Source organism: Tiliqua scincoides, chromosome 4 (assembly GCF_035046505.1).
Source record: "Tiliqua scincoides isolate rTilSci1 chromosome 4, rTilSci1.hap2, whole genome shotgun sequence".
Taxonomy (NCBI): domain Eukaryota; kingdom Metazoa; phylum Chordata; class Lepidosauria; order Squamata; family Scincidae; genus Tiliqua; species Tiliqua scincoides.
Window position 1 is genome coordinate 171,993,571 of NC_089824.1, and position 27,091 is coordinate 172,020,661.

At 43.6% G+C, this 27,091-nt stretch overlaps 1 protein-coding gene across 1 annotated transcript; it reads right to left on the minus strand.

Annotated features, from left to right (window-relative positions):
- Positions 1–275: 275 nt before the first annotated feature.
- On the minus strand, positions 276–9,871 carry RPS10 (ribosomal protein S10). The gene is made up of 6 exons (XM_066622844.1): positions 9,801–9,871; positions 7,871–8,020; positions 6,967–7,138; positions 2,903–2,980; positions 2,100–2,155; positions 276–368 (listed from the first exon to the last, which is right to left on the minus strand). Exons 2-6 carry the CDS (start codon positions 8,018–8,020, stop codon positions 327–329), a joined length of 498 nt encoding a protein of 165 aa, XP_066478941.1. The 5' UTR covers positions 9,801–9,871; the 3' UTR covers positions 276–326.
- Between the last annotated feature and the right edge of the window lie 17,220 nt (positions 9,872–27,091).

A 27,091-nucleotide genomic window follows, 5' to 3' on the forward strand; every position in this document is an offset into this window, starting at 1 on the left:
CTGGGCTAGCACAGGCAGGAGCCCAGCAGTGAGCCCCGCAAACGTGCCTTATGGCGTGTTTGTGACTGTGCTCGTCAGCATGGAGCTGTGCCACCGACCACAGGATTGAGCTCCAAGTGTCCTCAGTTCTCATCTTACCAGCAAGTTTGATATTTGCCTTAAAAAAAATCAAGATGATGCCACTTTAGTCATTCCCATTACATTTTTGGTTGCTATTGCTGACATGTGAAAGCAAACACTGGAGGCTAGCAGCTGAATGATTCAGAGACAAATAGTAATTTTTTTACTTATTTATTATACACAAGATATAACCAAACAGCAATGTTCTACTGAGGCGGCTGGCCACGTCCACGCCCAAATCCACCTCTCTACAAATGAAAAGAAAAGATACGTTATAAGCAATTGCCACCCAAGTTTCTGTTACTGATCTAGCACATTTAAATCTCTATACTCCCCAAGTCATAAAAAGAAAGAGCAGGCTGTCTGCAGAGTAGGTAGATTGGGGGTTGTGCGAATGCATTTGGTTCCCTCTTTTTGACTTTAATGTTACAGGGTAGTCAGGCCACAATGCTACAAGTGACGGCAAATACATGGATAGAAAGGGCACCTTAAAGTCTTAAGAAAGCAAAGCTTGAGGATGCAGGTGAAAGGTACCAAGCTCCAGCAGAAACACTCAAAGTTACAGGCTCTAATCATGAGGTAACTTCTGGTGAGCTAGGGTCTGTATCTGTCATAAAATGTCTACACCTAAACAAGTGCATTTTGCAACTCTATAGTAATGCATTTCAAAAGCTTATGCCCTTCAAAAAGGTTAGTGTTTATCTGACAGGACAGGAATACTGCACTGGGATCAATCCATCATAAATAAAAAAAATCTGAGGTCAGGAAACAGCCTAAGGTGCACCTTTTTTCGTGACACAACATAAGGAATGGATTTACATTGGCAATGTACTCTGAATAAATAGTGAAAATGGCAACCATTCCTGTCACCTGCAAAACAGACAGAAATGCTGGAGGACTCTCATTGATCCAGTAAGAAGAATCTTCACATATAAGCATTATCCTGTATTTGCTATCAATGCATATTTGGTTGTACATTTCCATTTGCACTGGTGATGTTCATCCAAGCTCTATTAAACAGGCTGATGCATCTTGTGATGCAATAGAAATGTGCATAGGAATCAGGAGTTGTGTGCAACTAGTTTGTCTCCAACTATAGCTTGCCTGGAATCTGCACTATCTAATCACTCCTCCTCTGATTTTAGAAATGGGTTATGTCAGAAGGCCAGATGCAAGGGAGGGCACCAGGATGAAGTCTCTTGTTATCTGGTGTGCTCCCTGGGGCATTTGGTGGGCCGCTGTGAGATACAGGAAGCTGGACTAGATGGGCCTATGGCCTGATCCAGTGGGGCTGTTCTTATGTTCTCTCTGCTCTGGATTGCTTTATCAGCATACACTCTCATTATATTGCCAAGCATTATAAACAGAAACTACAATGCATACAACTGCACCTATAGCAATATGGGCACCTGGACATCCAATAGGACATAAATAAGTATGCCATTTTCCTTATAACAGGTTGGATTCTAAAGTCTTCTTCTTGAGGAAGGAGCCCCATTTTCACAAGGATGGGGTTAAATAGTCTCATCTTTCCTCTTCAACCATTTATACTTCCTGAAAAAAAATTCCTCCAGACTTGGGAAATACTCAAGGGCAGATACCTGTGGTGTATAGGGGCTACAGAAGGAAGAGTTATCTCCCCCCTTGTGCACACAGGGCTTCTGCCACAAGTCAAACCACATACAAACCACTTACAATACAATCTAAATACAATCTAAAGCAATGGTTCTCAAACTTTTCAAACTCCAGGGTCCTTGAAACTTCTAGATGGGGGACTTGGGGAACCCAACATGCATGTGCAGAATCTCAGGGAGCCCTCAAATGCCAGCACTATTGTGGAGTGGCACAACTCTGGATGGAGGCCACTTATGGTGTGCTTATGGAGCCCCGAAAGAGTCTGAGGAAGCCCCAGGGCTTCTATAGAAGCACACTTTGAGAAAAGCTGCGTAAAGTCAAGTTCTATATATGAGAATACTTACAAACTGAAATTCAGTAGCTGCTCCAGCACCAGCCTCTGCCTTCTTGTCAGCACCAACTGGAAAGAGAAAAATCAATTTGTCAACATAAAAAACAGTACCATTCCCAGGCTATAGCATGAAATAGCAACCCTGCTGAAGGTAAACATGTCTGGTCAATGCCTGGATAGGAGATGTTCTGGAACCCCTATGCTACAGGAGAGAAGTCATGAAGATATGAAACAAGTAGGGATATGAATGAATACAGAAACATCCCTTTTTAATATAATTTTCAGATACTTTCAAGAAGTATTACCATGCTAATGTCCAGGCATCACCAAAGCACAAGTAATTTCTGCAGTTTTTTTGCCAGTGATCTACAAATACTAATGTCAGAGCAAGTGTGATAATCCCCAACCCTCCTCTAGCTCAGAGGTAAAGAGGAGGGCTGCCTCCGCAGTTGTACTGCTCTTTTACAAAGCTTGGAGACTGCCAAGGGATAACACACTGTAGAAGATTATCCCCTTTGCTTCCCTTCCTTACCTCCAGAACTCAAAAGGAAGAGGTTGAGCACCGTTGTATTAAACTGAACTTCTAAGGTATGCCTATGCAGAAGCAAGAACCTAATCCTTTCATTTGAAGATGAACAGATTTGTAGCCATCTATTTTGGCGAGAAGGCCAGTCTAGATTTGTGAACATCTAGTTATTGCTATGCTTCCACCAATCTCAAACACTGTTATCTTTGATTAGTGCAAAGTTATGTGTAACAGCATGGCAAAAACAACAAAAGGCGGTTCAGTCATTTTTACTGTAACACAACACTTACGAGGAGCAGCACTGCGTCTGTAGGTGTCCCTGTCAGCCTCTCCCCGGGTAAGGCGAGCAGGACGCTCACCCTCCAATCCTGAAAAAAGCCAAAACACAATCAGTACAGAAAGCTTAGCTAAGCAGTTCAACACCACAATCCTAAGCATGTCTACTCAGAAGTAAGCTCACTAAGTTCAATGAGATCTACTCTCAGGTATGTGAGTATACAGGATTTTGCACTCTGTTCAAAAATATTTGCAGCAGTATTTGCAATGAAACTGTTTTCTTTAAAGGGGGGATTAAACCGACATCATGAAGCCATTCTTTTGTTGTCTAATCACTCTGGCACAGCAGATACAAGCCACAAAGTAACTGGTGGCAAATCCTCTTGGCTACATCTTCCACTGCTGTCTTTATTCACACTTAACAGAAAATATGCATTCCACATTGAAAGAGCAATCTTACAAAAATCAACTAGAAATCTGTCACACTGCACTAGTTTGGTTATTATATTTTATGCTGTCCCCACTGGGTTCATCCAGGTTTCCCTTTCTTCACTGTAAACTGCCCTTTAACTGTGGCTCAGTCCCTGAGAAGCAAAGCTAGTCCATGCTGCTTCCACCTCGAGAGAGTACATGAAGTTTTTTAGTTGTTTGCTCACTATAAGCCACCTGGTGTGTTTGGAAAGAGGGAATAAATTAATAAAAATAACAGTCTCCTGTGTGCACTTTCTACAGAGAGTTTTTAACAACCTATGACTTCCATGGAAGACAAGGTTAATTATTAGAATGATATTAAAGTATGAAGATCTCAGGTATGAGGATACTGGTTAACTGAGTAGCACCTGTTTTCAAAAGCCATATTAGAAGGATTTAAAAAAAAACTCTGCCCTGATTCACAACTTCTATGAAAGTCACATTATGGTACTAAGTTGATACAGCATTTCACTACAAGGTGACTAAGTAAAATATGGCTCTTTTGAAGAACACTACTGACCTTTTAAGAAGTCAGTTGAAAACTGACCACCATTATCGATTTTTAAACTTTTTGCTAAGATGCAACAAATGTTTTCTGTTCCAAAAAAACCCTATGCTTCAGTCCACTCATACATACAACTTACCAGATAACTGTAACCAAGTATCTAATGTTATAACTGAGAACAAGAATATACTGGAAGCCACTGAAAGTTTGTGGGAAAAGGGTAAAGTTGTACTGTACATACAAAAAGACAGAGAAAGCATAACTTGCACCATCACAGGAACAAGAAAGATACATGGCTTGTGCAAAAGGTGCTATCTTCACCCTGTTTATCAAAGACAAACCCTTGCAATTAAATCCAAACACAAAATGGAGTAGTAGACAGAGACACAAATGGAGGCACCTCTTCTGTGGCAGATGTATACAGGCGTCCTCCCCAGTATCTGTAGATCCCCGTGTCAATTATCTTTGTTTATCTTCATTACATTCACATGAAGTATTGAACACTATAGGCAGAAAGTTTATAGTAAGACAGGCAGGCAGGCTAGAAGGAAGACTAAGAACAAACAGGAAGCAGAAAGTTATTGCTTCTTCTTAGTCTCTCTTCTAACCTGCAGGCTGCCTGCCTGCTTGCCTTGCTTTAAGCTTTCTGCTTATAGCATTTGGTTAAACAAGACATGTTATTACCGTATTTATCGGCGTATAACACGCACTTTTCCCCCCTGAAAATAGGGGGCAAATGATGTATGCGTGTTATACGGCGATGTCTCTTTAAGGGATCCCGTTCCCAATAGTGCCTAGCGGCGGCACAGCATCGTGATGTGATGTCAGCGCTGCGCCCGCCGCATATTATCACAGCCGCTGGCAGCTGATGAATATGGTAAGTGGAGACCCTTTCTTTGGGGAGGGGAGGGGGAGGGATTGAGGTGAGGTGGCATAAGTAATGCTTTGGATGGTGAAGAAGATGAGCTGATTTATGAAGATAGTAGCAGTGAAAGCAGCAGTGTTCATTGCGATTTTGAAGATAGCAGTGAAGATGAAGAGTTTCTTGGTTTCCCAGATAGTGATTTCTGAGTAAACTTTTGTAAAAACAAAATATCCAAGTTTCTTTTGTTAAAACAGTTGCTTTTACTGTCCTTTTACATTATTTACCTTATATGTGGTAATAATATTAATAAAAAAAAGTTCTGAGCTACCCTTATTTTTTTCCTGAAATTTCCCTCTTAAAATGAAGATGCGTGTTATACGCCTGTGCGTGTTATACGCCGATAAATACGGTACTTCACGTGAATTGCATTGTGAAGATAAACAAAGGTAAATGGCCCTGGGGGTGCGGAGGTATGGTTCCTCCTTATCTGCAGTTTCTGGTATCCTCGGGGAGGAGGAACACCCCCCTGTGGATACCAGAGGATGCCTATACTGAGAAACTACCTCAAGTTGCCACTGAAGGTTTAAAAGCTGACCAGATGAGCATCTATATGGAAATGGATATATATCTCCTGTCATGACTGGGCAGAGCTAGATGATCCTAGAATCTGATTTGGAAGATGCCTCTAGGAGAATGACAGAAGAATGTATAGCAATTGACACACTACTGTAGTTTTGTGAATAAACATGCTATCACATATTTAAGAGCATGTGATCAAAATTTACTTGTATACTTGAACACTTGTTTTACCCAAAGAGAAAGTGCCAACCACGCAGCTACACAACTGGGAATGCATTCTGGCAGGGCTGTGCCAAACATGTCCCATTTCAACCTGTACATGGTCCTGAAATACAAATGATTCTCCCTTCAAGGCACAGGAAATGTTGTTCCAACCAACACTGTTTACAATTTACAAGATCAAAGAGACTTCTAGGGCTGGTATTTGGACAATCTAGACATGTTGGCATCCTTTAGTCTCGGAAGACTATAGTATCGTGCTCTGAATGGTGGCTCTAGAATAGTGTCCTCTCCAGTACGCGAAGCCTGGGTAAAGTAGGTATGGAGGATAGGCCGTTACCCATGCAGCAAATCCACCCTCTCCACGTCACTGAAATGGTCCAATGGAAAGGCAGAAGCCAATACGGTTGGTTCCAGCGGCGTCGCAGGAGTTGCCAGAATGTGACTATGTTTAGCCATGGACTGCCTCAGGGACCCCGGCTCCGGATTTTGCCTCGAGGTTGACTCCTGAAGCCTTTTCCTTAACTGGATGTAGCCACAAGGCAGTGGAGGTTTGGGATCAGTTTTCCTTCTCTCAGATGAGCTGCCTTCCCAGGCTGACGAGCCCCCATCTACCCGGTGGCTGTTTAGTCGCCTCTTAAGACAAGTACAGCCAAACCGAGGGCCTATTCTTATCCCCAGCCCCCAGGGGAGAATCTAGACAATGGCAAGTAAATCGAGTGACAATTTTTAAGTTGTCTCCAGTTTTCTTTCAGAGTTGCACAGTTTCCTGTCTATACTGCAAATAATAAATCCATTTCTGATCCAAGGTAGCTGTATTTCATTAAAGCTAAATTAAGAGCCGAATAACATTGAGAAAGAGCTCATGCAAAATACCGGCTTAATCCAACATTTCTGCATCATGACTTTATGACTACTGCCAACCCCATTTCTAACACAGCAGAGATAAGATTATCAGCCATATCTTTTTAAACAAAAGTTTACAAAACACCATTGAGAAAAATAGATTTGTAGGCTGTGTCACATCAGAGGAAAACGTGCTCCTAAAGCCAAGGGCATTACCATATGGGCAGGGGACTGAGTAGGATACAACAACAGCCTCCCAGAAACACTGATACCACAAACACAACACTGAATTTGCATAACTGCAGGTATCAGTTTCAGCAGTAACAAGTTATTATTTATTTTTTTAGCAGGGGGAGAGTAACTGGCCCACCTCACCCCAGCACTGTCTGTTCTAGTGCCTGTCTGCTGGTATTCATTTGCATCTTTTTAGATTGTGAGCCCTTTTGGGACAGGGAGCCATTTAGTTATTTGATTTTTCTCTGTAAACCGCTTTGTGAACTTTTAGTTGAAAAGTGGTATATAAATACTGTTAATAATAATAAATAATAATAATAAATCAATGTAGTGCTGAAGTTCTCCCAGTCAATGCTTACCTTTGGGCCGAGGTCTGCCTGTCTCAGGACGACTGCGGCGCAAGGTGGCAGGCACAATTTCAGGGGGCAGGTGGAGATAATCTCGCAGGTACTGGATACCTTCATTTGTCAAATACCAGTAGAAATGCCTCCATGCAAACTGTTCCTTTACGTAGCCACGAGATTTCAGCGACTAAGAAAAAGCATTCTAATTAGTCCATATGCTGGAAATCGACATCAGTGAAGTTTGCATTTCTTCAACTAAGTCTTGGAAATTGCAATTAACATTAATGATTGACCCTCAACTGCTCAGGTTTCCACTACACATTTATGGTAAAAGGCAAAACTCACAGAATATTAAGATTCCTGTAAAAAGGTAAGAAATAGCCATTATTGATTTACTTACAAATTTATACCCCGCTTTATTTCTCTAAAGAGCATTCAAAGAGGCTTACAAAAATAATAAAAATATATAAATAAAAGTCTAAAATGAAGTATTATTCTGCCTACTTCCATTAGGATCTACAGGTTCCCCCATTACAGTAGTAAAATATTCAGTTTTACTGGATCCAGGACCCACTTTTTACTCTCAAGATGGTAGCAAGTTTACATTATTTTCTGCTTGTGTCTTTTAAGATAAACACATAAAAGAGGAAAGCAGGGTCCTTGTACCTTTAACAGCTGTATACAAAAGGAATCTCGTTATGCATGGAGGTGTTCAAAAAGCTGCACATTCCAAAATCAGCTCTACTGTAGACACACACAAGCATCATCATCCCTTACTTCTAATGATTCTCTCTCAGATTTATTTACTTTTCTTTTAAGGAGTCGAACAACAAAATGGACCCAGAGATGACAGTGTTACCACTGTCCTGACTTAAGTGAGTCTTAGCACAACCCCACCAGCTAAAGCCCAGTGCCCTACCTGCATTGCTTTCATGACATGGAGGTTGGGCACATTCTTGTCTGCCAACTCTGGGTGCTTAGGCATGTGGACATCCTTTTTTGCAACCATCACTCCCTCCTTAAACAGGAGTTCGTAGATGGCAATGCGATTTTTCTTGGGCATCAGCATCTGCAAGAAATACACACCAAGTTGTCAGTGGGACTACCTTTGTTCATTCAAAGTAACATAGATTTCAAGACTTCTTAAAAGAGCCCATGCAAGTTCACACAACAAATGAGTTTACTTTTCCACCAAAATGCTGAAAGAAGTATAATGCTCCAGGCTCACAAATTGTACAAAGCATTGTTAAATTTCAGATTTAAAATGAGAAGTTCACAGAACCATCAGCACATCACCCATAGCAAAATCCATAAGTTACCTCTAAACAACAAATGCTTAACAAAATTGCTGATAACAGATGAGAATTGACCTTAGCCAAGAAGCAAAACAACCAAGTTGGAGAACACCATTAACCTCTTACTTTACAGCATGGGGAGCAGATCCCATTAAACTAAGTGGGACTTAGTTCCAAGTTAACATCCACAGGCACTGATATAAAATCTATTATGTCAACAGTCTGATTCTGCCTTCATATGGGGTCCTGAAACAACTTACAAAAAGGAATAAGCTTTCCCCTTCACAAAATGCTATCACTCAGTTTTGGTTCCCAACGTTTTCCATTTGGGTACCCTTGGCAGCCCATTTCCATAAATTACACCCTTCATATTAGCAAAATGGTTGTAATTCACATAGTTGCTGTTATTATATGTTTTCAACTACTGGCCCATATCTGATAATACTCAAATGGATGACCAGAAAATAGCAGTAGCTGGCGCTTTCGCAGCCCATTAGCAGCCTTCCTTTCTGTCTTGCCAGACTTTTCCCACCATCATTCAATTCTTTTTCAAGTTCCCCTAAAAGTTCTGGCAAGTATCCCTGAGGTACTAGCACCCCAGGGTGTGAACCACTGCTATACAGCATGCACAGTGTTGCCTTCCTTCCTGTCTTGCCATACCTGCAAGGTATTCCAGTAGAGACCTGCCCTTTCCCACCACCATTTAATTCTTTTTCAAGCACCCCTAAAAGTCATAGCAAGTACTCTGGGGGTACTAGTACCCCAGATTGGGAACCACTGCTATACAGCACACAGTGTTACCAGCCTTGCAAGGTATTCCAGTAGAGTCTTACCCTTTCCCACCACCATTCAGTTCTTTTTCAAGTACCCCTGGGGGTATTAGTACCCCAGGTTGGGAACCACTGCTAAACAGCATGCACGGTGTGACCCAGTTCTGCAAGGCATTCCAGTAGAGACCTGCCCTTTCCCACCACCAATCAATTCTTTTTCGAGCACCCCAAAGGTCATAGCAAGTACCCCTGGGGGTACTAGTACCCCAGGTTGGGAACCACTGCTATACAGCATGCACAGTGTTACCAGCCCTGCAAGGTATTCCTGTAGAGACCTGCCCTTTCCCAGCACCAATCAATTCTTTTTCAAGTACCCCTGGGATACTAGTACTCCAGGTTGCAAACCACTGGTATACGGCATGCACGGTGTTGTCTAAGGCCACAATCCTATCCACAATCCTGGGAGTAAACCCCACTGACTATAATGGGGTTACTTCTGAGGAGACAGGGACTGTACTGGGCTCTATATAAGGAACTAATGCTCAACTCATGCCTACCCCTTGGTTGAGGCCTGGGTTGATCTGCCACCTCCAACCAGCCAGCCAGCCAGCCAGTCGCCCGGCTTCCCCCGGTTCCCCGCCTCCTCTCCTCCCTGGCTGAAAAGAGCCCAGCGGAGTTGCGGGGCAGAGTGCCCAGGAGCAGCAACGGGGGGAGCCGGGCCAGCTGGGCGCAGGATGGCGGCGATACCGAGTGGATAAAGAGCTAGGCCAGAGCCAGGCCTTACCGTGGCGGCACTGGTGGGCTCAAACGCTGGAAAGGACGGAGCATGCGCAAAGCGATCACTTCCTTGCTCAGAAGGACCCTGGCACTGATAGAGGTGGCTAGTTTACTGCCTGAGAAAGCCTCTGGTGGGCAGTGAAACTCATAGCTGGCTAAAAAGAACGCCTGATGGAACCTGGCACTTCATTGATGCTTCATCACAACAGACCCTGATCGGGGTGCTTCATTTTTGGTGAAGGCTAAATGGCACCTGGTTGAATGAATAAATGAAAGAGTGGAGGCCTAACAGCTAATAGAGATTAGTGTTCTGTTGTTCCCCTCCTTTCTTTATTAGCAGTGGCCAATCAGGCTTTCTTTCCTGACATTTGTCCTATTAAAATCATCTTAAGTATAATGGGGTGAGGACTTCATTAGTTGTGTGCTGATGCCCCAAGAGTAGAGACTTTCATTACAATTAGCTCCAACCTATAGTTGTGTGATTGAAGATTTTGTTACCATTACACAGGCCAACACACATTTTGCTGCCTTAAATGTTACACCGATTCCTGGGTACATTTGGGGTGCCAATTCCAAAAATGGCATCCGTTTTACCCTATCACATCTAGTTTTAGAGACACGGCATAGCCTCTTTAGTGAATGGTTCAAGCAGCTTCCTCATGAGGAAGCCTATACCATGGCCTCCTCATGAGGAAGCTGCTTGAACCATTCACTAATGAGGCTATACTATATCTCCAAAACTAGATGTGATAGGGCAAAATGGATGCCATTTTTGGAATTGGCACCCCAAATACATATCAAACCACCATAAAGTTTGGGAAAAACTTTTCTGACCCTCAATTTTATAGGCCTGTTTTATTACTATTATTTAACAGTACTGCAATAATAAAAAAGCACTTTGTAGCATAAATACAAAATCTCATTCCCAAATAAGGGTCCAATCCTATCCAACTTTCCAGCTCCAGTGTAGCCACAATACAGCCCCATGGTAAAGGAACAAATGTTCCCATACCTTGAGTAAACTCAAGTGACTGCCCCTCCACCACAGGATGAAGCACACACCCCACTGACACAACTGCACCAGCACTGGAAAATTTGATAGGATTGGGCCCTAAATCTCAGTCTAAAATTTGATAGTGGGGTGAAGCATTAGAAAAGAGGCACCTGAGGGGGGACATGATTGAGACATGCAAAATTATGCAGGGGATGGGTTGAGTGGATAGAGAGACGCTCTTTTACCTCTCACAGAACCAGGGGACACCCACTGGTTGAAATTGAAAGTGTTGGGAGAGTTAGGACAGACAAAAGAAAATATTTCTTTACCCAGTGTGATTAGCCTGTGGAACCCCTTGCCACAGGACACAGTGATTGATTGGACAAGTTTCTGGAGGAAAAGTTCAACACAGGTGGGTATGTGCAAGCTCCTGGTTTCAGAGGTAGGCTACCTCAGATCATCTGATGCAGGAGAGGGCACCAGGACTCAGACTGTGTCTTGTTGTCTTGTGTGCTCCCTGAGGAATTTGGTGGGCCACTGTGAAATACAGGAAGCTGGACTAGATGGGCCTTTGAACTGATCCAATGGGGCTGTTCTTATGTTCTAAGCAAGTTCTCCATGAGGGCCTGCTTGTGTATGCTCTGCTGACAACAGCCAGGTCATATGCAGCTTTCAGGCTGCAGATGACTTTGGTTCTGTTAGTACTGACTGCAGTCCTATCCACACTTTCCTGGGAGTAAGCCCCATTGACTATACTGGAACTTACTTCTAAGTTAGATGTGCAAAGCTTGGGCTGTAAGTCTCTATGGCAGTGGTTCTCGCACATTTACCACCGGGAACCACTTTTTAGAATGAGAATCTGTCAGGACCCACCAGAAGTGATGTAATGACTGGAAGTGACATCATAAAGCAGGAAAATTTTTAACAATCCTAGGCTGCAATCCTACCCACACTTACTCAGCAGGAAGTCCCATTTACTATCATTGTTAAAAGAATATACATAGTAGCTTGTTAAAAGTACAGGTCTGTAACATTTCCCCAAATGCAGTCACATACCATGGGAGCATCAAGTCTAATAGATGAAAAATAAAATATTGAAATAAATGGGGACCCACCTGAAATTGGCTCGCGACCCACCTAGTGGTTCCCAACCCACAGTTTGAGAAACACTGCTCTATGGGATTTCAGAGCAAAGCAGACACGCAAAAAACTGGAGTACTGCAATGAGAAAATACTTAACAAAGTGGTGATAGTTTGCAGACTGGTGATCTTAGTGAAATTCACTCCAGATTTTTCCCATGAGCCACCTTGCTCATGGTTTACTTTTTCAGAAATGATATTAAACACAGTTAATCTCAATGTTACATTGCTTGCAAATATCTGATTTCCTATTACAGCTCTTACCAAGATGTTGTCAAACTGGAAGAGTTTACAGGAAAGCTGATATTATTTTACATTTCCTAAGGCTGTTATACACACTTTCCTGGAAGTAAGCCCCACTGAATACAATGGGACTTACCCAGTACTTCTGAATAGATGTGCATAGGATTGTGCTGTAAGAAAACCTAAATGAGAATTCTACTCTATATGTTAACATTTAACAAAAAGTTCCTTGATTGGGCTATGGCAAGTTGTTTTGTTGTTGTTGTCTTAAAGTCAGTGATCTATTTGGTTAATGTTCTGGCTTTTTCTGCCAAGTGTATCTTAATAAAGACAGTATTATTATTGGAAGTGTTTGAAAACAGTACTATTTTACCCAGAGTAAGCCCATCGTGTTCAGCAAGACTTAGGCTCTAATCATATCTTACTGGAAGCAAACATCTCTAATTATTGTGCTTTTCAAAAAATGTTCCTTGATTGTCTGTTGGAAGCATTTGGAAGCATTTACAAAACATTATCCAAAACAGAGAAGACCTAGGGAGTAATATAGTGATGTAATTATTAAAATAATATCTAGATTCCTCCATATTTCACCATGGAAGGCCTCTGATTATTTGAAACTACAGGTGGGACCTGGGTATCCACTGATTTGACTCACCACTGATACTGGGGTTCACCTTTAAATGCCTTGTGATAAGGGGAAAAAAGCACCAAAATCCACCTTCCTTCCTTCACACTATTCTATAATTTCATTCCATTAATCCCCCTATCTTGTCACTGAATGTGGTGTAATAACTATATCAATTTTATTTTTTTATTTATTTAAGAGACTTATATCCTGCCTTTCCCATGCCAAAGCAAATGCCAGGGCCTAGGAGAGGGGGGTAAAAGGGGTAATTTGTACCCAGGCCCAGGGTCAGGAAGGGATCCCAGGAGACAAAGGAGGGGGCCCAGAAATTTACTGGGATTTTACATTCTCCAATCTCACTGCCCATGCAGGATGCTGGGGGCAATACCATGGGCACATAGCCACGACTACTGCCGCAAGCCATACTCACCAGGCCCAGGACTGCATACATTCTTTAACAGTGGCACATCTGGGAGAAAACTGACCTGCTACAGAAGCTCTTTGCATTGTGGATTTGCTAACCATGAAGGAGTGTATAGGAGCTCAGTGACACAGCTGCAGGACTGTAGCTACTGCAGAAGTCAGTTTTGGTGTGCACAGGACACTTTCCATTCTAGCGTGAGCCTAAATACTCTACTAATCTCCTGCAATGATTTTCTATATTTGAAAATTTTTAGAGAGAAGTAGGAGTACTGGAAGTGGGTCTTTAAAGCTATTTTTCCACTGATTTGGTATCCACTGGTTTTTTAAAATCTGATAGGGGTTCCAGAACAGAACCCCAGTGGATAACAAGGCACAACCTATGCACCTTACTTTGTTTAAAGGCACAGGTGTTCATAGGATTGTAGCCACAGGGCCTAGTCCTAAACAGTGCACGCTGGCTTACCAGTAGCGCGCACTGTTGCAAACGTGCCATAAGGCACATCTGCAGCCCTCAGCACTGGTGCTAGCTCAGTGCCAGTCAGTGCTGGGCTAGCACCAGTGGACTGCTGCTGCTCCACTGCTCCATGGTTGCCCAAACTGCTGGACAGCGGAGAGGTAGGTGTGTGTGGGGAGGGGAGGCGGGGAGGAGGTGTTCTGGAGTGGGGGGAAAGGTGGGGAGCAGGCATGCTAGAAGGAGGGAGTGGGGTGGCTCCTGAGCCTCCATATCGGGCCCTTCGGGCTACTCACCTTATCTGGGAGAAGGGGACAAAAGTGCCCTTCTCCCGAGGAGTCACTGGTGCTGCCCAGGTTGTGCTCAGGATGCAGCAGCAGCAGCCATTTTTGGTAGCTCAGGATTGGGCTGCTTCACAGCTACTGGTACTTCCCTGGATTTTATTACTATGGCCATCACATTTTAAAAGTGTTATTATTTACAACATCCTGTTCGTCCATCATAAAAGATGTCTAAGGAGCATGCTCCAACAAGAAAATGTAAAATATTCATAAAAATTTACAGTGGGAATGGTTGGCAACCTTCAGTCTCGAAAGACTATGGTATAAGCCTACAGCACCCGGTATTCCTAGGTGGTCTCCCATCCAAGTACTAACCAGGCCTGACCCTGCTTAGCTTCTGAGATCAGACAAGATCGGGCATGTGCAGGGTAACAGTTGCTGCACAGTGGGAAAAATATTTATAAATATAGAACTGAAGACATCTTTGGCGATCACAGGGAGGAAAACATTTCACAAGTCAGCAAATCTTGGACCCACAAAGCAGAAATTTCTGAATCTTATGCCAGAATGCCATGAGGGAAGGACAGGGTGGGCCTATCCACAAGGCTGGCTGCAAGCCCAATCCTATCCCTACTTACCTGAGAGTAAGCCCCACTGACTATAATGGAACAGTTCTGAGTAGACCTGCTGTGTAGGCTTTGGCTCTGAGGCAATTAGGTAGCAAATTAGCAGGATGTCCACCTCCATAGGTCCACTTGCCTCTACTGCTCCTCCTCTCTGGACTGAAAAAAGAAGAGGGGGGAGAGTCGAAGAGAAAGCATGGAAGAACGTGGTGCGCTTTCTTACTTCTAATGGGACTTACTTCTGAGTAGGCATGTATAGGCTTGTGCTCTAAGGGCCCAATCTTATCCAACTTTACAGTGCTGATGCAGTCGCAACGCAGCCCAGAGGAAAGGGAGCAGATGTTCCTTTACCTTGAGGAAGTCTCCATGACTGCCTCCCCACCACAGAATGCAGCGCATACCAGTTCACATGGCTGCACCAGCACTGGAAAGTTGAATAGAATTGGGCCCTTATGAAGATGAAGAGCCTTATGGCATATTACATAACATGCAAGATTCCGTTATTTTTTATGAACACTTCTCTCTTCCCACTTTTGAAACAATTTCAGTTGCGATTAAGGTGGCCCCAGAGCATTTCCCTTTTGTTTCAAGCAACTGGCCCCTTAATCCTAAATGTATTTGTTGGAAATTAGATCAGTTGACCTCACTGTGTTTGGGATTAGCGCCACAGTTTCTTACTGTGTGCATGTGGGTTTGCACACTAAGTGCAGTTTATTCTGTGCTCCTTAACCATTTCTTTAATGGCATAATGCAAAGATCTTAATATTGCTGGAAGTCTAGTGTGCCATTTCTAATGACATTCTTAATTGTTCAGTTTTTACTTGCAAGGAACAGATTAATAAAGCCCCATTCAACTTCACTAGCTTCAACAGCTGGCATCTCAACTTTTAAGATTGTCCAAATCCCTTGTGGCTGAGTTGACTCACAACCATCATGTAAAACTACTACATGTAGAAAAAATGCAACAGGAGGTAAAGCAGCATGAAAACATTTCCCTTCCCCCAACACTAAAATGAAAAGGGACTTAACTGATAGCTAGGATTAATATTTTATAACCCAAGAAAATAAATACTCCCTGCAGGGTTCTGCTGGGCCCTAATGCTGGTCATCAGTCAAGATAAGGGTTATTATCTTGACAATTGTTAAGTGACTTTTCAACTGAACATATTTAAGTCAGAAGAACAATATTTCTTTCCTGTTACATGTACTAGTTGTTGAGATATACTGAATTTGTATGTAAGGATGATGTGTATCATCCAAATGTACCTGCTAAGCCTCTAGAATAGCAGAGTTTTGAGCTATGTATCAAACAACATTGCTGGGCATATATTGGCTGCAATCCTATTTACACTTCCCTGGGAGTAAGTTCCACTGAATGTAATGGACCTCAATTCTGAGTGGACATGCATAGGACTATGCTGATTGTAATTCTGAAAATTGTAGTGTTTGGGATCGGGTTTGTATGACACTGGCAACATACATAGATTTCTGGCAGCCAAATGCTAAAGTGGTAGGGGGAAATATAATTCAAAATTTTCAAATAATTTTCAATTTCAAATTTTCAAATAATTTTCAAAATTATTTAATGAATTGTGTTAACCTTTGGACTTCCTTGAAGCTTGCATGCTTCTCTCTATCAAGCCCTCCTAATTGGAAAAATAGGGACCTTTTAAAGCAAAGTTCTCATATATTTAGCAGGGGGAGAGCAACTATCCCTCTTCACCCCAGCATGGCATTTCTTCTACACCTTTTTTAAAACTGAGAGCTCTTTGCGGACAGGGCACCATTTACCATTTATGTTTTGCTAAGTTAACTGCTTTGTGAACTACTTTTTGTGGAAAAGCAGAACATCAGTATTTCTCTTGCTTACTATAAAATAAGTGTATTTATTTTCATCTGACAAATGTTAGAAAATGTAAGCAAATGTGCATGGACAAAATATAGCTACTTATAAAGTCTCTCAGCTGAAATGAACTGAAAATAGTGCGCAGGAGAACCACATGAACACCATAGTGCACATGGATCTTTGGATTCCAGCCTAGATCTACAAGGAGCACAATTGAAAGTTCCTTTAAAACAAAACAAGGTATCCTGTAAAACAAAATAGGAAAACAAATATTGCTGTAAATATGAAATAAATTTCAATGTTTACTGCCTTGTTCTTACTTCTAGCATGCTCCACTCATGTGGGTGAGTTTTTTGTTGTTTGCCATGGAAATTTGCAGGGGCAGCACCTCTCCCCCCCCATTTGATTTTTTTCTGTAAATCGCTTTGTGAACTTTTGTTGAAAAGCGGTATATAAATACTGTTAATAATAATAATAAATACTGTTAATAATCAGATGGTATTGCCAAGCCAGTGGCGGCTGTAATTTGAAGAAACATGAATAGTATATAAGACAAGTAAGGAAACCAACAGATTTGTCTGAGCATTGGGCTGTATGCCCCCCCAGAGGAATGTCAATGCTATTCCAGCTCAAATAACCATGCTCTTGTTTCTAGGGTAGTTAGTTGGTTACTAGAGAGACAGAAGAAATAGATGTTGGTAACATTTCAGCTTAATGAAGTGAGGAAGATGTGAGAATTCCAACAGCCTGAACCTTAGCCCCAGCTTATACACCCAGCTCTTAACTACAAAGAAGAAATAATTGTCACCACTCAGGACTGTGCACAACGCATTTGGATTGGGGTCATAAACACCCTGTTTTATTTCCCCTTCTTTCTTATATTTATAAATCAGGATTCATGGGCAGTACAAGCATCATTATGAAACCTCTCTCTTCCACTGTTGCCTCGATATCCTCCTAAGAAATAGATGCACCCCTTATCCTGCAGACATGTTCTCCAATGAGAGGATCTTCATCACTGAAAGGTTTGCTGCCATGAGTAACATCTGCAAATGCCCTCATTTTAAAGGCAAGAACAAAGACAAATGGAAGGTTTTTTGGACATCCCACAGTTCATTTCTTGTTTAAAATGTCAACTATTTGAGAGTAGAGGGAGAGCTACTCCATACACATGCCACCAGGACAGGCAGAATTCCATTGCTTTTCACTTTATCCAGCAAAGTGCAAGAATGAGAGGCAGTTGCAGAAACAATTCAGCATGCCTCATTCATTTCAGCTGCAAGGTGAATCAGCAGTTAAGCAAATGGACTATGATCATAAGAGACTGTCAAGGGAAGATATTCCTGCAGTGTAGACTGGTCACTGCTTGTCAAGAACTGCAGTCATTTCTCACAAATTAAGCAGCTTTGGTCTTATTTGGATGGATCACTGGAAATAGCACTGGAAATGATATACAGGTAGATGAACCTCTTTTTTCTTCCTCTAATTCAGACCTACTCCCCATGCCACAGAACTCAGGTGCTTGTAAATTAACACTTCTCCTCACATAAATCTCAAAGGAAACTAGGTCTTCTGAATGGCACTTAAATCTGAGATTATGCCTGTATGTAGACCCAATCCTATGCATGTCTACTCAGAAGTAAGTCCCACTACAATCAATGGGGCTTACTCCCAGGTAAGTGTGAATAGGATTGCAGCCTGTAACACTTTGCAGAAGGAAAACTGGCTCTTCAGTCAATCTGTGTTCAAGATTCTGGATTCATCTAGATTCATCTTTGCACAATGTTGTTTTTCAATTATATAACAAATTCATTTGACTGCAGTGTATGTAATTATTCCAAATTTGCAGCTGCATACATGAGAGAAATATTAGCCAGTCAAAGCCTGAGATGTATTCCCTGGAGTTCAGGATTATTCTGTGTCAGGGAAAAAAAGAAATGCAGGCAGCCATGTTGACTGTTAGAACAAAATTAAACAGGAGCATCTTTTAGGGAGCCAGTAAGAAAAAATAAAGCAGCACTCCTTTGTAATTTTGCATTGCTCCTAGGCATTGTGGTGATATTTTTTTTTCTGTTTGGAGGTCTGTGTCTGTGTAAAAAAAAAAGGATCTTCTCTATAAGTAAACACAAGCTACCACAAGAGGGCATACTAGTGGCCTGATTCTTTCACAGCAGGTTTTTGTCAATGGGATTCTGTTTCTTTTGTTCCCCAGTATCAGTATGTTTTCCAGAACTGTTCCTGGTGGTGCCCATCTCTATTCAGATTGTGCATACAGGTCTATAATCCAAGGATGATTTCTTGCTGTCATCCTGCAGTATCACTATAAGTTCCAATCCACTTAACAGCAGTACTCATCACAGATTTTTGCAGGAATCCTATACACACAGTAGGGAGTAAGCTCCATTGAAGACCTTGGGGATTGTTTCTCAGTAATGGGGTCATTTGTTTAAGTGTCCTCACAAAATGCTTCGGAAGCACAGTAGAGATATTTCTAACAAGGGGAACAGGAGACCTGAAAGGTAAAATGGCTTGCTCACATTGTTACTTAGCATCTGTAGCAGAGCACAGGCAAACCCCATCTTCTCTACCTCTTGGAGGGGCTTAAGAGCAGTCTTATTAAAGTCAGCTGGTATTGTGTGTATTGGCAACCTTCAGTCTCGAAAGACTATGGTATCGCGCTCTGAAAGGTGGTTCTGGCACAGCGTCTAGTGTGGCTGAAAAGGCCAATCCGGGAGTGACAATCCCTTCCACACCGGGAGCAAGTGCAGTCTGTCCCTGGTCTGTCTCCCTGGCTATGGGCCTTCCTTCTTTGCCTCTTAGCCTCAGACTGTTGGCAAAGTGTCTCTTCAAACTGGGAAAGGCCATGCTGCACAGCCTGCCTCCAAGCGTGCCGCTCAGAGGCCAGGGTTTCCCACTTGTTGAGGTCCATCCCTAAGGCCTTCAGATCCCTCTTGCAGATGTCCTTGTATCGCAGCTGTGGTCTACCTGTAGGGCGCTTTCCTTGCACGAGTTCTCCATAGAGGAGATCCTTTGGGATCCGGCCATCATCCATTCTCACGACATGACCAAGCCAACGCAGGCGTCTCTGTTTCAGCAGTGAATACATGCTAGGGATTCCAGCACGTTCCAGGACTGTGTTGTTTGGAACTTTGTCCTGCCAGGTGATGCCGAGGATGCGTCGGAGGCAGCGCATGTGGAAAGCACTCAGTTTCCTCTCCTGTTGTGGGCGAAGAGTCCATGACTCGCTGCAGTACAGAAGTGTACTCAGGACGCAAGCTCTGTAGACCTGGATCTTGGTATGTTCCGTCAGCTTCTTGTTGGACCAGACTCTCTTTGTGAGTCTGGAAAACGTGGTAGCTGCTTTACCGATGCGCCTGTTTAGCTCGGCATCGAGAGAATGAGTGTCGGAGATCGTTGAGCCAAGGTACACAAAGTCATGGACAACCTCCAGTTCATGCTCAGAGATTGTAATGCAGGGAGGTGAGTCCACATCCTGAACCATGACCTGTGTTTTCTTCAGGCTGATTGTCAGTCCAAAATCTTGGCAGGCCTTGCTAAAACGATCCATGAGCTGCTGGAGATCTTTGGCAGAGTGGGTAGTGACAGCTGCATCGTCGGCAAAGAGGAAGTCACGCAGACATTTCAGCTGGACTTTGGATTTTGCTCTCAGTCTGGAGAGGTTGAAGAGCTTTCCGTCTGATCTGGTCCGGAGATAGATGCCTTCTGTTGCAGTTCCAAAGGCCTGCTTCAGCAGGACAGCGAAGAAAATCCCAAACAGGGTTGGTGCAAGAACACAGCCCTGCTTCACTCCGCTTCGGATGTCAAAAGGGTCTGATGTGGAGCCATCGAAGACAACAGTGCCCTTCATGTCCTTGTGGAAGGATCTGATGATGCTGAGGAGCCTGGGTGGACATCCAATCTTGGGGAGAATCTTGAAGAGGCCGTCTCTGCTGACCAGGTCGAAAGCCTTTGTGAGATCTATGAAGGCTATAAAGAGTGGCTGTCGTTGTTCCCTGCATTTCTCCTGCAGTTGTCTAAGGGAGAATACCATATCAGTGGTGGACCTGTTGGCTCGGAATCCACACTGCGATTCTGGATAGACGCTCTCTGCAAGTACCTGGAGCCTCTTTAGTACAACTCGGGCAAACAGCTTTCCTACAACGCTAAGGAGAGAGATGCCGCGGTAGTTGTTGCAGTCACCCCTGTCACCTTTGTTCTTGTACAGCGTGATGATGTTTGCATCCCTCATGTCTTGAGGTACTCCACCTTCTCTCCAGCAGAGACAGAGGATTTCATGCAGCTCAGTGACGATGATCTCTTTGCAGCATTTTAGGACTTCAGCAGGGATGCTGTCTTTTCCAGGTGCCTTGCCAAAGGCAAGGGAGTCCAGGGCCACGTGAAGTTCTTCTAGGGTTGGTTCACTGTCAAGCTCTTCCAGCACAGGCAGGCACTCAATGTTGTTCAGTGCTTCTTCAGTGACTACATTTTCTCTGGAATATAGCTCAGAGTAGTGCTGCACCCAGCGTTCCATCTGCTGCGCCCGATCCTGGATGACCTCGCCTGTGGCAGACTTCAGAGGGGCAATTTTCTTCTGTGTTGGACCTAGGGCCTGCTTGATACCATCATACATCCCCTTGATGTTGCCCGTGTCAGCTGCTATCTGTATCTCGGAACAGAGCTGGAGCCAGTAGTCGTTAGCACATCTCCTGGCAGTCTGTTGGACTTTGCTGCGAGCAATTCGGAGGACCTGCAGGTTGCGCTCACTGGGACAGACCTTGTATGCTGCTTGAGCTCTCCTCTTTTCCTCAATGACTGGTGTCAACTCCTCAGAGTGGGCTTCAAACCAGTCTGCCGCCTTGTTGGTCTTCTTGCCGAATATGGACAAGGCGGTGTTGTAAACGGTATTCTTGAAATGTTCCCATCTGTTGGATGCGTTTGCGTCGGCCGGGCCTGGAAGAGATTCCTCAAGCGCTTGTGCAAATTCCTCCACTTTTCTCTGATCCCGGGTCTTGCTGGTATCAATGCGAGGTCTTCCTTCCTTTTTCGTGTGATACAGTCGCTTTGTTTGCAGTTTCACTCTGCTGCACACCAGGGAGTGGTCAGTGTCGCAGGCAGCACCATGATAACTGCGTGTGATCTTGATGCTGGGAAGGCTGGAGCGTCTGGTGAGGATCAGGTCGAGCTGGTGCCAGTGCTTTGATCTTGGATGTCTCCAAGAGACTCTATGTTGGGGCTTTGTGTTGAAGAACGTGTTGCTGACACAGAGACCGTGATGACAGCAAAACTCTAGCAGGCGTTGGCCATTTTCGTTCATCCTCCCAGTGCCAAACTGACCTAAGCAAGTGGGCCATGAACTGTTATCAGCACCAACTCTAGCATTGAAATCGCCGAGGATGAACAATGGCTCTTTTACAGGGATTTTCTTGACAGTGGTGGCCAGGTCATCATAGAATTTGTCTTTGGCTTCCGCTGGAGACGACAGAGTCGGTGCATAAGCACTGATGAGAGTGATAGGTCCTGCTGATGACTGGAGCTGCAGGGACAAAATTCTTTCACTTCCCACAGTAGGTGGGATGATGGATTTCAGCAGGGTATTTCTGACCGCAAAGCCAACGCCATGTTCCCTGGTTTCGTTTGGTGGTTTTCCCTGCCAGAAAAATGAGAAATTTCTCTCCTTGACAGATCCGGAATCTGGCAGCCTCGTCTCTTGAAGGGCGACGATGTCCATCTGCAGTCTGCTCAGCTCCATGTCGATGACAGCTGTTTTGCGTGCGTCGTCTATTTCTTGCAGGTCATCAGAGAAGCCAGGTGTCATTGTCCTAACGTTCCAGGTGCCCAGCTTTAGGGCAGTAGTTTTCTGTTTTCTGTTGCATGGTGCAGAGTTGTCGATCCGCTTGTCGGTTTTCACCCTAAACCCCACGCACCCCATGAGGTTAATGGACCGTGGCGAGGCAACACCTTACTGGCTGGGGACTGCCCAGCTTAAGGCGGGCGGTAGCTGCCCAATGAGATGCAATGATCTCTCCCACCGTCGGAAGCAGCCCCTGGCGTCATGCTCTACGCCAATCGAGCAAAGACTTATAACCGGTAAACTGCTGCTTCCCGTGTTGTGCCGACGCCGTATGGCGAAGTTGGAGTGTCCTCTCCAGTGCGCGAAGCCTGGGTAAAGAAGGTATGGAGGATAGGCTGTTACCCATGCAGCAAATCCCCCCTCTCCACGTCGCTGGAATGGTCCAATGGAAAGGCAGAAGCCAATACGGTTGGTTCCAGCGGCGTCGCAGGAGTTGCCAGAACATGACTGTGTTCAGCCATGAACTGCCTAAGGGACTCCGGCTCCTGATTTTGCCTCGAGGTTGACTCCTGAAGCCTTTTCCAGAACTGGATGTAGCCACAAGGCAGTGGAGGTTTGAGGTCAGAGTTTCCTTCTCTTAGATGAGCTGCCTTCCTAGGCTGACGAGTCCCATCTACCCGGTGGCTGTTTAGTCGCCTCTTACGACAAGTACAGCCAAACTGAGGGCCTATTCTTAGCCCCAGCCCCCAGGGGAAGTCAGCTGGTATTAAAGTCAGCTGGTAAGACAGCAACAAGTGATCTAGGAGCTGAGAGTTTGGTAGCAGCAGAAATAATCTCCTGGAGTAATGACAAGGTAGAATGAGGAAAGGGGGCAGGCAGAATGTAAGTTGCAGTGAGGAAAAAATCAGCTCACTAAAGGAAAGAGAAATGCATGCTATAGCATGTGGAGAGAGGAGGGAGAGGAATGAGAAATGGGAGATCCCAGGAAAGGGAGAGCACAAACAACCCTGAGCTTATTTTCTGCTTTCTCTCAGTAATGTTTTCACCTTGTGTTGTCAGCGAGTCATTACTCAGAGCCTAGCCAGCGATTGGCTGGTTAAAAATGCCTCTCTAATCTCTGGGCTGATCTCTCCCCCCTCCCCATCTGCTGTGACCTTCCTTCCAATGTGCACAGGCTGAGAAAGAAAGAGAAAAACTCAGTACAGTTCCTTGCCAGCCAACTGGCATCCTAAATGATAAGGCAGGCCACACTGCTATCCAGCCAACGGGCACCGGGACATCTCCTTTCCAGCAGCATCTGATGATCTCTACATCCACTTCAGAAAGGTATGGGCAAGCTTCATGTCTTTTAAGAGCATGCTTATTCTGTCATGTGGAGTTTGTATTCATGTTTAGCCAGACTGGCTGTTTGGTCAGCCAGGTGGACCATGGCGTCATACTGCATTTAGAATTAAGCCAGCCTTAGCAGTGATGTGGGTAGCTTTAGAATGCTGCCAGCCAAACTGCTATGCTGATCTCAAGATGCGGGTGTTAGGCCTGTCATTTTCCCAGGGGATGAGCTGGCATCAGGTGAGTGCTGAGAACCTTAGCACAGCACAAGGCCCTGCTTCTTATTGTGGGGCTTGTCATTCCATTCATGGTCACAGAATGCATAGACATTTGTGGGGCATTCTGACAAGGGGAGGACCCTTTCATATAAGGACCTGGCTTTGGTTTCCTCAGCTCAGTTTTTCTTTCGAGTGGTGTCTGTCTAACTCAAGTTACCCGAGACGGCTCCTGTTTCATCACTTTAGTTTCAATAGCTCCTTCCCAGTATGAGCAAGGCGCAAAGAATTCATTATATGCTATCCAGGTGAACAGAGAAGCATCATTTATCCAAAAGCTCTCAGGCTGAGAGGTTGATGAATGTGTCGAGTCTGTGAGGTGCTGGGTAGTCTTCAGCTGATATCATATATAAGGTTGTTATCAACGTAATATGCCATACATTTCTTGTGTAGACTGCAGCATGGATGATAGTGCATTGATGGCAGTATATAAAACAATAAAGAATATATTTAACACAATGTGGATGCATCATACAATGGTAATTTAGATGCTTCGTCACCATAGTACCTTGATGCTTCAGTCTTTAGCGTGTCATGCAGTCTTTAGCATTGGATGCAGCTGTGTTTTGTTCTCTCTGACTGGAAATAGAAACATAAAGCTAGTATTGTCCTGAGATCAGCTGTTCTGTAGTTGACAAGCAATGTCCCACTAGCTTTACAGAATTTATCTAGAACTTCTTGGTTTTAGCTTTGTAACTTTTTATGCTGCCAGCCATTTATAAAGCAGCTACACACAGTGGCATAGCTAATGAAAGAATCGCCTGCTGCTAAGTGCAAAATGATGCCTCAGAAGTGACATCATACCCAGACTTTTAAAAAAGTGAAAAGTAGGCATATGGTAATGGTATATGGTAGGCAATGGCATAGCCAAAGAATCTGTTACCTGGAGTCAAAGAAGATTTTATAGCCCCTCCTCCACAACAAAATCAAATTTAGGGCTCAATCCTAACCCCTTATTTCAGTGCTTTCCAGCACTGACATAAGTGCAATGCAGAACAAACATTCCCTTACTTTGAGGAGGCCTCCGTGAGTGACACCCAACTGCAGGATGCAGCACGCATCCCATTGGCACCGCTATGCCAGTGCTGGAAAACACTGACATAAGGGGTTAGGATTGCACCCTTAATTTATTAAGTAAATCAATAAATAAAAAGTTTTCTGGTTAATTGGCCATAACTTTTGATAGAATACAGATATTCCAATGTGGTTTGTTTATTGCATTCAGCATTAAATTATCTTTCTAATGATATATAATGGTATTATTTGTACATACCAAGGTTTTCACAATTTTGGCCACTAGTTGTCAAATTCAGTTTGTTACCCCCTAAAGCTTGTTGCCTGGTGCAGTTACTACCCCCTGCATCCCCTTAGCTATGCCACTGGCTACACAGATGACAGTAAAGGGATTAGAAGGAAAAGGTTGACCTGGGAGGGTGTTCCCCCCCCCCCCATTTACACTGCTATAGTCTTTTCCTGGAGGGCAGTCTGTTAATAACACAATTCCCAAAAAGGGTTCTCAGTCTCTGTTCCAGTGTAATGAAAACCTCTCCCTCCTGAATATCAACATTTGAAAAGACATAGAAAACCTCACATGCAATGCACGTTAATCCTGCAAGACAAGAAAGCCATCAAAACTGAAGTGTTTTAAAGAGTGACTAAACTACTTCCAAATCAACTGTTAGATTAACTTCTACAAGTCCTAAAACTGTCTTCATTCACAGTAGTTTCCAATATTACAGTGCTAACAGGTGCATGTTATAAGCCCATGTTCTTTACCCACTATAACAGTAACACCTGTGTGCTGTTCACTCACCTTTTGTTTAACTGTTTATACTCTGCAGGCACAGGTATTGAAGAATCAAAGCCACATGTGATTCCTTAGTACACATTCCCAGAGCATACATTACCCCATTTAATTCTGATTAAGAAGTTTTTGAACTGCTGCAGTCATGTGTAGCTGTTAATGTGCATTTTAAGGAGAGAGTAATCAGTCCTTCTAATCTGTTGCTGTTCTTGAAGTATCAGGAGATGTCCAAATTCCTGCTAGAGAGCAACACCTTTCCAGGCAGGGGAAGCTTACTTATTTAAAACATTTCTATCTTGCTTTTCCCTGTCAAATGTTTTGATCAATGAGTCCTTCAATTCTTTCTCTTCCATCTTCTTCCTGGCTAAAAAGCCTTTCAAAATGTTAATCTCCTTATTGGTGTATGAGGCCAGCACAACTACCTCTCATGAAGTCATGTTAACGCAACGGACTCAATTGGTCCTGGGCCCAAAAGGATAATACTGTATCCATCTCAAAGGCCTGAGCTGGTCCTGGAGAAAGTCAGTGTTGTCTCTGTGTTTGGTTCTGTCAAGGAAAAAAAGCCTTCAGGGATCCTCTCAAGCATTCTGAGAAAAAGAGTACAGGTTGTGTCTTGTTATTCGCTAGGGTTCTGTTCCAGAACCCCTAGTGGATAAAAAAAATCAGTGGATAAAAAAACAGTGTAAAAATAGATTTAAAGACCCACTTCCAGGTTTCTTGCTCCTCCATTGTTCCTGATGTAATAAGGTCATGCCTCAGCAATTGCAGGGGTTTGATTCTGGGACTCCCTGCTGATACCATAAAATGTGTTAAATAAAAGCAATTCTTAAAAAATTAAAAAGTGTGTCCCTTTACAATTGTGGTTTAAAAAGCTTTTCTTATTGTTGTAGAGAGGCAGTCAGCAATTAGAAATGCAAAGGACCCTTTGCCTTTGCCTGGCTCAGCTGAAGAGTGGAATGATTACTCGCATGACTATGGTGCAATTCTAATCCCTTATGTCAGTACTTTCCAGCCAATGGCATGTGTGCTGCATCCTGCAGTTGAGTGTCACTCACGGAGGCCTCCTCAAAGTAAGGGAATGTTTGTTCCTTTACCTTGGAGCTGCATTGCCCTTATGTCGGTGCTGGAAAGCACCGACATAAGGGGTTAGGATTGCGCCCTATCTCTCTACAACAGTAAGAAAAACAGTTTTTAAAACTGTAATTTTAAAGGTATGCATTTTTCCCCTTCTCCAGGGATCAGCACATTGCTTTTCATTTGCAGTGGCCATTTGTGTTGAGTCAAATTCATGTATAAAAAAAAATCAGTGTATAACAAGGTTGGACCTGTATTCTCTTGTTTCTGGCACCCAATCTTTTGCTACCCTTGCCATTTTTCTCCCCAGTAATTTTGAAGGGTTTGAGGCTTTGACCCATCATCACTACTTGATAACTCCTGCAAACTGGCATCTTGCCTTTTTACACCCTGTTCTCT